The following is a 12,506-nucleotide window of genomic DNA, read 5'->3' as shown; positions in this document are numbered from 1 at the left end:
AGCATGCCTGCCATTTTGCACTTGTGGAACAACAAGTGCCAGCAGACATGCGGCACCTGTAACTTCGCTGTAAAATAAATAGTTAAAAAAAGACAAAACACACACCGTGACAGTATAACTTTATTACACACACCTACCCATTCACACATACTTACCTATACCAGATGTGTCTGTCCCCTTGTCCAGTAGATTGTCTTCAATGAATGGGTCTGCAAAGAAAAATTCATACTCACCTATATCCTGGCGCCGGTCTCCGCAGTAATCCAGGAACTTAGCAAGACAAAAAAACGAGTTTACACGACCCACGCAACAGCTATCAGTATGTGTGCTGCCACACATACTGATAGCTCCCGAATGCCAGCTGACGGATGCCTGCTGACAGAACATGCATGGAGCTGGCACTTCCCGAGAGCCAAACAGCGGCCGCACTGACTGTAGAGCGGCCGCTGATTGGCTCCGGCTACTGACAGTTCCCACGTGGCGTGAATCGCCCAAACATGTGTAGACATGGGGGATCACTATGGGTACCCCCATTTTTAACTCCTGAAGGAAGTCGGGGTTTCAAATAGCCGTGGCAGGTGCATTTTTGCAGAATTTAAAAAAATGCGTTTTGGGACTTAAAAATATGCTAGTACCCATTTTCATGTACCCCAAATTTGATGGGACCATTTTTAAAAACGAAAAAAATTAGCTAAGTGCTCTTCTGCATCACTTCTTCAAAGTCAGGAAAAAAAACACCTGCAGCGGCTATTTAAAACCCGATTTTTCTTTTGCAACCAAAAACGGGGGTACCCATAGTGATCCCCCATGTCTGGACATCTTTTGGGGGGGTCCTAGGATTATTTCCCGAAAATTCCCGTTTTTTTAACGCTGATCCAAGTATCGCCGGGTCCCGTTTTTGCCTACTTTCAAATTGAATACGGGGATACGCGGGCACGCGCGCGATACTTTAATGCCTACAAAACAGGCGAAGGCAGCATTAAGTCCGGGCCGCAGCTCGGCTCACATTAAATACGGGTCAAAGTGAACGATGATAAGGTACCGTTCACTTTATCTCCTAACAAAGCTTAGTAAATAGACCCCCTTTTCATATTGAAGTGAAAAAGAACAGAAAAAATAAAAAGGGTTTTGTCATATTTATAATTATAATATGACAAAAGTATGGAAAAACCAAGAGAAAACATAAAAATATGAGAGGAATGTCATAAAACAGCCATGACCAATGATCACATCTTCCTACAATCACTGTGAGGAGCACTGCTACACAAGGGAACAATGGGAAGTTATACACCTTGACAGGATTAATTATCACATCTTCCTACAGTCACTGTGAGGAGCACTGCTCTACAAGAGAATAAGGGGAAGTCATACACCTTGACAGGATCAATTATCACATCCTCCTACAGTCACTATGAGGAGCACTGCTCTACAAGGGAATGAGGGGAAGTTGTACACCCAGACAGTACTAATGATCACATCTTCCTACACTCACTGTGAGGAGCACTGCTCTACAAGGGAATAAGGGGAACTTGTACACCCAGACATGATTAATGATCACATCCTCCTACAGTCACTGTGAGGAGCACTGCTACACAAGGAAATAAGGGGAAGTTATACACCTTGACAGGATCAATTATCACATCTTCCTACAGTCACAGCGAGGAGCACTGCTATACAAGGGAATAAGGGGAAGTTGTACACCCAGACATCACTAATGATCACATCCACCTACAGTCACTGTGAGGAGCACTGCTACACAAGGGAATAAAGGGAAAGTCATAAACACAGCCATGACCAATGATCACATCTTCCTACAGTCACTGTGAGGAGCACTGCTACACAAGGGAATAAGGGGAAGTTATACACCCAGACATGACTAATGATCACATCCACCTACAGTCACTGTGAGGAGCACTGATACACAAGGGAATAAAGGGAAAGTCATAAACACAGCCATGACCAATGATCACATCTTCCTACAGTCACTGTGAGGAGCACTGCTACACAAGGGAATAAGGGGAAGTTATACACCCAGACATGACTAATGATCACATCCACCTACAGTCATTGTGAGGAGCACTGCTACACAAGGGAATAAGGGGAAGTTATACACCTTGACAGGATCAATTATCACATCTTCCTACAGTCACTGTGAGGAGCACTGCTATACAAGGGAATGTTGTACACCCAGACAGGACTAATGATCACATCCTCCTACAGTCACTGTGAGGAGCACTGCTATACAAGGGAATGTTGTACACCCAGACAGGACTAATGATCGCATCCTCCTACAGTCACTGTGAGGAGCACTGCGACACAACGGAATAAAGGGAGCCAGAGGCCCATGTGCCCTGCATAGCCTGCACCCATTATAGATACGCCCGCCAGTGACCCTCCTTCAGTCACTGAGAGGAGCACTGCTACACAAGTGCAAGAAGGGAAAGTCACAAAAAACAGCCATGACAAACAATCTCTAAGGGGAGCCATACATGGAGACATGGCCATTGGCCTCCACCATCTGTAATCACTGAGAGGAGCTATGTGACCCAAGTGAATGAGGGAAAAGTTATTCAGTACATATAATTATCGGAATCGGTATGAAATACCGCCCCCGCATGGCCGGTGGTTCGATTCCCGGCAGCGGCAGCACGACACTGGAACACATCCCGGCAGCGTGAGCCCGACAGCGCTGGAAATCCTGATCGTTGTAAGGTATGTATAGACTAACCTAACCCCCCTAACCCTAACTCTCCTTAGGGGTGCCTAACCCTAAAATCCCCCCAAGTGCCTAACCCTAATCCCCCCCGTAAGTGCCTAACCCTAACCCCCCCTTCCCCGCTGCCTAAACTTAAGTCCCCTGGGGGGGTGCCTAACCCTCCCTCCCCCTAGCCTGACCCTAACCCTCACGGGGGAGTGCCTAACCCTAAGTCCCTCCCGGGTGCACTAAACCTAACCCTTCCCCCCCACGGCTGTCCGCTCGTGGCGCCCGGCATCCCGATCGAAGGTCTCCCGGCGTCGGGGAAATGAGCGGCGTATACATCTAGACGCCGGGCATTTCACCCTCGCCGGGATATGACAGTCGGGGAGCCAGCTGTCAGTTTAATGTCAGCTGGCTTCCCGATTGCATCCCTAATTATCACATAATTTGTCCTCAGTCACAGGAACTTTTTCTGGATTTCCCTAATGTTCTGGATACCAGATTCCATGCTGGACACCTCTAACAATATACAGTATATATAGAAATTAAGTATTTTTTATTTATTTGGGTTTTTTTTACCTCAGAGAGAGCCAATAATATGAGAATGTTGCCAACTGTGGAATGGAATCTCCAATCTAGTTATATATAGATAACATTGCAGTAAGCAGACTGGAGGGCATGTAGGAAAGCGGGAGAGAATCCCTTTATGTTACGATGAGTTGATGTACATAAGGATCCTTGCTCAGCATCTCCCCCCTAGCAGAGCTGTTATAAGAATATCTTATGACAATCGGTGTAACTATCAACGGGGGGCCTCAACAGTCTGCAGGCACCACGTGGCCACCTGTGATGCTTACTGGCCTTGCTCCCCTATGCGGCCTATAGTCAACAGGGACCTAAATGTTCAGCTGTGGGACTGCTGAAGCTCTAGAGTGCTGTGCACAAGAGGCAGCACTCTAACGGATCCATAATAAAATCCTGGCCAGCGTTTGTGGGGCAGTCTCTGATGCCATGACCTCTGTGATCAGGAAATGCAGGGGGGCTAATAAAGATGGCGGGGGCTGATAACCTGGCATAGTATGTATAGGCAGGGGAAACTAAAAACCTTTGTCCGTACGTTGCCCACTCTCCTGGAATATTCGGAATACTCATGCATTTCAGGGGTAGTGAATAAATGGGACCACTTTATATAACCACCTTGTATTTTATTCCTATTAGTAAGAACAACTTCATAGACCCCAACCTGGGGGAATGCGCACAACTCTGTAAAATGCCCGACGTGGTGAAGAGGATCCTGGGCTTCATTTTCCGGCCGATAGTAAGTAGATACGAAAAACAAAAAAAACCCAATTCTTACTGTAATTAAATTTAACACGGACAATTTCATTATAAACAAAAATGAAAAAAACACAACATAATTATAAACACTAATTGGTCTATTCAATATGTTAATTATCATTGTCCGAACGGACTTCGATAGTTAATGTTTCTTCTCGACGAGAGCGCCGGAGGAATTCATCAAATCAGCTGTCTTCCCGAACACTTTCATTGCTCCTCTCGGAGCAGGTCACGCATGCACACAAGAGCTCCGACGTCCGAAAGGATCCCTTTTCATGACCCAGGACTCCTTCCCATACGGAAGGAGTGGGTAGCGGCAGCACTCGCCATCTGAAGATGGCAAATGCTCCAGCAAACAAGCTCTGAAAATATTGTATTTATGGTGCTTGATGAATTCTGTCCCCATACTAGTGTATGGGGACAGCGGGCCATTCCGCCAGAGGAAGGTAAGCAGGAGATATCTGTGATACTAGTGTATGAGGACAGCGGGCTATTCCACCAGAGGAAGGTAAGCAGGAAATATCTGTGATACTAGTGTATGGGGATAGCGGGCCACTCCGCCAAAGGAATTTAAGCAGGAGATATCTGTGATACTAGTGTATGGGACAGCGGGCCATTCCGCCAAAGGAAGGTAAGCAGGAGATATCTGTGATACTAGTGTATGGGGACAGCGGGCCATTCCGCCAAAGGAAGGTAAGCAGGAGATATCTGTGATACTAGTGTATGGGGACAGCGGGCCATTCCGGCAGAGGACGGCAAGCAGGAGATATATGTGATACTATTATATGGGGACAGCGGGCCATTCCGCCAAAGGAAGGTAAGCAGGAGATATCTGTGATACTAGTGTATGGGGACAGCGGGCCATTCCGTCAGAGGAAGGTAAGTAGGAGATATCTGTGATACTAGTGTATGGGGACAGCGGGCCATTCCAGCAGAGGACGGCAAGCAGGAGATATATGTGATACTAGTATATGGAGACAGCGGGCCATTCCGCCAAAGGAAGGTAAGTAGGAGATATCTGTGATACTAGTGTATGGGGACAGCGGGCCATTCCGCCAGAGGAAGGTAAGTAGGAGATATCTGTGATACTAGTGTATGGGGACAGCGGGCCATTCCGGCAGAGGACGGCAAGCAGGAGATATGTGATACTAGTATATGGGGACAGCGGGCCATTCCGCCAAAAGAAGGTAAGTAGGAGATATCTGTGATACTAGTGTATGGGGACAGCGGGCCATTCCGCCAGAGGAAGGTAAGTAGGAGATATCTGTGATACTAGTATATGGGGACAGCGGGCCATTCCGCTGCTTTACCTCCTTAATGAATGGCCCAATAACTTAATTTTTACAACTTTTGTAAAAATTAAGTGATGATGAATAGGTTCCTTAGAACTCTATTCATCAATCAAATTTCTCCTTAAATAATGCGGAAACGAGCAATTCATTCCAGACCTTGGCCCTGGTAGCTAACGTCCCGAAAACTGAAAGCAAAGTGGTCACATTAGTGGTCACTTTACTTTTACAATCAGCAAGGACAGATTCCTGCGAGTGCATTTAAATACATGCATGCGGTACATCATTCCTTATTGGCAATAATCATTTTCTAATTATCGGGTCTAAAACCTGATAATAAATAAACAGGCCCCATATTGTAGCTATACTTTTATCCCACTAATTAATAAATGATTTTTCTATATGAGAATATATAACATATCTAGCAATAGCCCATAACCTGAATACTACCGTAAAGAAACAGACTGCTCCTGTCCCCCAACCCCTGTCCCTGTGTTTGGTAAGTGCGCCCAGGTGCCCTAACACTGATTAGTAACTTTCTCACTCTACAGCATAATTCCGAAAATCTATCATTGCTCTGGCAGACACAATGGTTACATAAGTGATGTTATGTTTTATTGCTTCACTTAATACTCGCTAAAATCCTAAGTGACACTTTGATAATGCCCTGACATGGGTTTCCTAGCCCCAATAGTAATCCTTAGACCTTGAGTCCATGAGAAGAAATTAGCGGTGTGTAAGCAGCAGGTACATTAAGTTGTGACCAATGGGCATTTTAACTTTTTAACCCAAAGTAATGCCCCGTATACACAATACCCACAGTAGTAGTGCCCCTAATACACATAATGCCGACAGTAGTAGTGCCCCTTATGCAGTGCCCGCAGTAGTGGTGCCCCTTATGCAGTGCCCCCAGTAGTGGCAGTGGCCCTTATGCAATGTCCATAGTGGTAGTGCCCCTTATACAGTGCCCCCAGTAGTAGTGCCCCCATATGCAGTGCCCCATGTAGTAGTGCCCCCAGTAGTAATGCCTCCCAGTAGTAATGTTCTCTGTAGTAGTACCCCCAATAGTAATGCCCAAATAATAATGCCCCTAGCTGTAATGCCCCCTGTAGTAGTGCCCCCAATATTAATGCCTACAATAGTTATGCCCCCAATAGTAATGCCATCAATAATAATGCCCCCTGTAGTAGTGCCCACAATAGTAATGCTCCCTGTAGTAGTGATACCAATAGTAATGCCCCCAGTAGTAATGCCACTTACACACAAAAAAACCCCAACACAATACTTACCATAAGAACCGCACCTGAATCCCCGGCCGTCCAACAGGCTGCTCCTCGGAACTATGGGAGAGACCTCATGACATCTCTCCCATAGTGCACACTTCAGGAGCTGGAAGCCGGAGCTCTGGAGTGAGCGCCAGCCTCCACCTGCCAGTGCCATTGTGGGGAAGGAGCTGGGCGCCCGCTGGTAACAAAATATCAGTGGGCGCCCAGCAAATGGAGCCTCCCTGCGGCGCTGGGCTGAGGTGGGCCGGAGGAGGCGTAACTGGTTCCGTCTCCAGATATTTGGCCGCTGTTGGTTAGCTACATAGCCACTGATTATAAGACTTCAGCATTCAGAGCAGATCCTGAACCATCTGTATAGTACATAGAACTTAGTGTTGCAATGCGGCATCTAATAATAACTTGAAGATAAAATATTTTAAAATTGATAGTGATGCTGATATTTTTTCCCTGTACGTAAATCTTATTTTAAATATTTCCAGTATCCGAGGATTTCCAGGTTTCTAAATTCCAGTGTTGGTGCAAGGTAAGACCCTGTGTGCTCTTCCAGATTATCTCTCATATACAATGTACACTATGTAGACAAAAGTGATTGGACACCTCTGCATTGCAGCTGGTTTAGCATGGGTCCGTGCATGGTCACATTAACTCTGAGAAGTATAAAGATGTTCATTGTGGCAGTTCTACAGAAGCAATGAATGTTTTTATCAGGATGACAATGCCACCTGCCATGTTTCCAGGGTGACGCTGGACTAGTATACAGAAAATGTGGTAACCTGGATGTACTGGCCACCTCTGACTCCAGATCTTAACCCCAGTGAGAACCTCTGGGACGAATTGGAACGATGGGTGCGTTCTAGGCTGACTCGACCTTCTTCAGTGTCACAGTTGGTCACTGTACGTAAGGCGGAATGGCAAAACATACCCCCTGCTGTTATCCAGGAACTTGTGGACAGACAGTTTACCAAGAAGGGTGTCTGCAGTAATCACTGCACGTGGTGGACCTACAAAGTACTGACGTCAATAAAATATTGTTTATCTATGTCCTGTCAGTGTCCAATCACTTTTCTCTACATAGATATATTACCCTGGTGGATTATTCCACATAAATTCCCACCCGCTCACACTCTGCGTCCTGAGGTGGAAGACTGTTATAGGTAACTGACAAGATGGAGGGCTGTGACCATGATGAAAGGAGCTGTCCAGCTCCAAGTAGAGACATAACATAGGGGATATGATAGATAAGTAATAATAGGTGATCAGGACGGCAGCATTTACATAAATAAGAGGGTTTCTAGAACAAGGTGACACTGTGACAGCAACTGTGGAATAGAAGGAGGGAAACCTGAGAGGAAATAGGAAGAACTTTTATACAGAGCATACTTGCCGCCTTTTGCTTTCCCTCCCCAGTAGAAGCCCGGGGAGAAGAAGCCGGTGGGTGGCTGATTGTCAGCATCATTAAGCCCCTCCCCATGCGGTAAATTGCCACGATTGGTGCAAATTTAAATAGGGGCGGGACCAAATGACTTGATTATTGCAGAATAGCATCATTAAGCCCCGCCCCTACACGGGAATCCACGTTTGCTCTAGAAATTTTCCCCCATTCTGCCTACTTCACTAGGAAGTGGGCAGGAATGCAGGAGAAGTGCCTACTCTACGGGGTGTGCAGGGAGTTACCCGAAAAATCGTGAGCCTCCCATGACTTCCGGGAGAGTAGGCATGTATGATACAGAGGGAGTGATAAATCTACGGATACAGCTATGGAAGAAATAGCAGAGCAGCGGTGGAAGGAGGCCCCCAGTATGATTAAGATTGGGGGCGTGACGTATGACAAGGCCCCCAAATTTACGTGCGACCCTCCCAAATGTTGGGAGGTATGAGGAATTGTCTACTGACCATTGTGGTTGGGGCTCACACAGTAAAAGAATTGGGGAATACATGGTGTAAACATGCGGATATTTTTAAGACCAGTCTAAAATGCATGTAGTCAGGAAGCCGGCAGGCAAAATGCCGACCGCCGGCTTCCCGACTGTCATATCCCGCCGAGGGACTAATGATAGACGACAAAATTCTGCCGCCTATCATTATCCCTACGTCGGGATCCTGACGCCCGGCACACCGAATGAAGGTAAGCCGGGCGGCGGTTGCGGACAGCCGCAGGGAGGGGGTTATGTTAGGGGCTCCTGGGGGGGATTTAGGATTAGACACCCCTCTGGGAGGGTTAGGGTCAGGCTAGGGGAAGGGTGGTTTAGGGTTAGGCAACCCCGGGGGTAGGTTAGGGTTAGTCACCCCACCGGGAGGGTTAGGTTTAGGGAGCGGGGAGGGGGGGTAGGTTTAGGCACTTACAGGGGGAGAATTAAAAAGCAATGGGAAAAAAGATCTAAGGCGATACAGATAAAATTATATTTAAATCGTGGAGTTCGTTGATATGGAGGTTTTTCCTATTCTAGAGATGATCCACTCCGTGGAATACAATATGAAATTTAAACACAAACATAAAAGATCATATGTGAAGTAATGTCAAAACGTAAAACCACAACAAAATGAAATAGTCCTTTTGTGTTTCTGAAGAGGAAAAGGGTGATATCCGTTTTTTTCCAAAAGTTAATGTCAATCAAACAAATCAGGATAGATCCTCACCACCACAAATCATAGAGATGGGCGTACCATAAACTCACTTAATACGTGAATGGAAAATATACATAAAGGTATCTTTCAAAATACTTCACCGTGTGTCAAACGAAAGATTGAAGGATAAGCGTACCCCAACTCACGTAATAAGAAGTTGGGATCAGCATAGAAAGGTATCTTTTCCACAAAAAATGAAAAAACCATAGGTAAAGAAGACTTTTGATGAAAAATATAAAGATCCAAGGAGGATCGAAACGGCGTTGGTGGAGATCCAAGGAGGATCGAAACGGCGTTGGTGGAGAGATTTGTGGGCATTCTATGGATTACAAGAGAGACTTGGACTTATATTTTTGAGGTATATAGTAGATCCATTACGGGTTCAGTCCGGACCTTTTACCTGTAAGAGGAGATACTACTGTTAATACTTCTAATTTTCATCTTTACTTGTTCAAGGATTTTTTATTTTATTTTACATGTTTTTAATATTTGTATTTTTAATAAACCTTTTTTGAAGTGATACCTCATCCTCTATTTTAAATCAAAAGTCTTCTTTACCTATGGTTTTTTAATTTTTTGTGGAAAAGATACCTTTATATGCTGATCCCAACTTCTTATTACGTGAGTTGGGGTACGCTTATCCTTCAATCTTTCATTTGACACACGGTGAAGTATTTTGAAAGATACCTTTATGTATATTTCCCATTCACGTATTAAGTGAGTTTATGGTACGCCCATCTCTAAGATTTGTGGTGGTGAGGATCTATCCTGATCTGTTTGATTGACATTTACTTTTGGAAAAAACGGATATTACCCTTTTTTTCTTCAGAAACACAAAAGGACTATTTCATTTTGTTGTGGTTTTACGTTTTGATATTACTTCACATATGGTCTTTTATGTTTGTGTTTAAATTTCATATTGTATTCCACGGAGTGGATCATCTCTAGAAAAGGAAAAACCTCCATATCAACGACCTCCACGATTTAAGTATAATTTTATCTGTATCGCCTTAGATCTTTTTTTCCCATTGCTTTTTAATTCTGTATGTTTTACTTGTCTGGGCAGGTATAGGATTGAGATTGAGCTGACAGTTACCGTGCGCCGGAGTTATACCTTTTTTTCAATTTTGTGATAATTATACAGGGGGAGGTTAGGCATTAGGGGGGGGTTAGGCACCCATAAAGAAGGCTTAGGGGGGGGAGAGGGTTAGAAATAGTACAAATACTTACTCTTCTAGTGCCCTTTCTATAGTACAAATACTTACCCTCCTAGGGATCTTCTAGTGCCGGTCTTCAGGTATCGGGATTTGAACTCATACCGATTCTGTCTAAAATATACAATAAAAACATAGAGCCTGATTCATTAAGGATCGCTATTGCGATTCCAGCCTCATAATCGCGCGCAGGTCTGCTGTGAAAATATTCTAATGATTGCAGTCACAATGCCTTCACGCTGCCTGCATAGAGACGTCCACTGCCTCCTATTACTGCTAACTCACATCCGTAATACCTTGCAAACCTCCATAAAAATCGGTAATATCGAGTACCATCGGCCACTCATGCAGAATTACAGCAGCCCTGACTCTACTTAGATATTGCTAACCTCATTGCACGCAGTAAGTACTCAAGCTGCTTATGCCATCACACTGGCTAATTTATGCATGCCCATGCAACGGCGTTCAAATGGTCAGGCACGCCAGCATTTTTTTTCTGACCACCTCTCATCACCACCCCCAAACGCTCACTGCCTGTCAGTCACTTAGTGATCGCTCTCCGTGCTCTGGGTGATCGCATTGCGATCACAGTGGTGTCTTTGCACACTGCGATTCATGCGCAGTACGCAACAATCGGCCGTCTATGTACGCTTTAGCAGTTGCGATCCTTAATGAATCGGGCTCACAGAGAGAGCAGACTCGGTGGATCTGTAGGTTTTCTTCCATCAAAGTTTCAGTGATTTTGTGTTTTCTCTGTTATGTTTTGCTGTTATTGTCTGTATTGATCTCTCTCATTCCTCCATCTAGATCTGTGAAGCATCTCTGGGAGGAGCAGATAGCCTTGCAGGTAGTATACATTGCGTATATATTAATAATAATGTCTTTTTCAGGGTCCATAGGGATCCACAGGGATACCATGGGGGGGGTGTGGTTGGAGAGATCCACGCACCAAACAGTTAAAGCTTTAGCTCCCAGGATGCCCCGGTCTTCCTCCACTTATACCTCGCCCCCAGCCACAGGCAGACAGTTTTTCATTTGGTGCCAGCAGGACCGGTCGCACCTTTAGACAGGAGGACTGCTTAGGCAGCCCCAAGATTTTTTATGAGGTTTTTTTGTTGTTTATCTGAGCAAGCAGCAAGGCGTCCTAATGGGTGCCTGTACTGCTGCTCCAGCTACCTCCGCCAGCACTGCAACACCGGTGAGTGGTCCGGTGATCACGGTGGGCGCCAGCGGGGCTCTGATTGCAGCTCCACTGGGGACCCAGGACTGCAGCCAGACAGATGAGGAAGAACAGGTAAGGCATGTTGTGCAGTCCTTACCTCCGGCGGTGGAGATCTGCCAGAGGACGCTGCAGTGGGGTGACTGCTTCATCCGCTCCCCCACTAGACCAAAGGGGCAGTTAAAAGCTGGCATCGGGGACCATGAAGAGGTCAGCGGCACCCGGCGGTTGGTGTAGCAGCGGGGAGGTAGGCTCTCCCCCGGCATCCTCTCCCCCAGCCCAGAGCACAATCCCTCACTTTGAGATTTCCCGCTTCTGAGCTGTTCCTCCTCCTCACCCTCTTCCCTATAGGCAGGGCCGGATTAAGGTCTGTGGGGGCCCCAGGGCAACAAACATGTGGGGGCCCCTATTACGTGCCCTTTATGCAGTGCACCCAGTAGTAGTGCCCCCAGGAGTGTTGCCCCTTATGCAGTGCCCCCTATGCAATGCCCCCTGTAGTTATACCCCCAGTAGTAGTGTTCCCAATAGTAATGCCCCCTGTATAAATACCCCCAGTAGTAATACCCCTGTAGTTGTGCCCCCAGTAGTCATGCCCCCTGTGTGTGCCCAATAGTAATGCCCTCAGTAGTAATACCCCTGTAGTTGTGCCCCCTGTGGTAGTAGCACCAGTAGTAATGCCCCCCCCAAGTACTGTCCCATGTAGTAATGTCCCCCCCCGAGTAATGTCCCCTGTAGTAATGTCCCCTTCGAGTAATGCCCCCAGTAGAAATGCCCCCCGAGTAATGCACCCAGTAGCAAAGTCCCCCCCGAGTAATGTCCCCTGTAGTAATGCCCCCA

The 12,506-nt window shown here is 46.2% G+C and overlaps 1 protein-coding gene across 1 annotated transcript in view; it reads left to right on the top strand.

Moving 5' to 3' along the window:
- LOC148474666 (fatty-acid amide hydrolase 1-like) overlaps positions 1-12,506 on the top strand; it is a 46,218-nt gene that overhangs the window by 22,141 nt on the left and 11,571 nt on the right. Inside the window, exons 9-11 of the mRNA XM_088458286.1 lie at positions 3,917-4,016; positions 7,091-7,134; positions 11,258-11,297. Coding sequence (XP_088314412.1) covers positions 3,917-4,016; positions 7,091-7,134; positions 11,258-11,297 — 184 coding nt within the window. The remainder of the gene's footprint in view (positions 1-3,916; positions 4,017-7,090; positions 7,135-11,257; positions 11,298-12,506) is intronic.

Source organism: Taudactylus pleione, unplaced genomic scaffold (assembly GCF_031769625.1).
Source record: "Taudactylus pleione unplaced genomic scaffold, aTauple2 ptg000824l, whole genome shotgun sequence".
In the NCBI taxonomy this organism is placed as follows: Eukaryota; Metazoa; Chordata; class Amphibia; order Anura; family Myobatrachidae; genus Taudactylus; species Taudactylus pleione.
The sequence above is the reverse complement of the archived record's forward strand: the minus strand, read 5'-3'. Positions and strand labels throughout refer to the sequence as shown.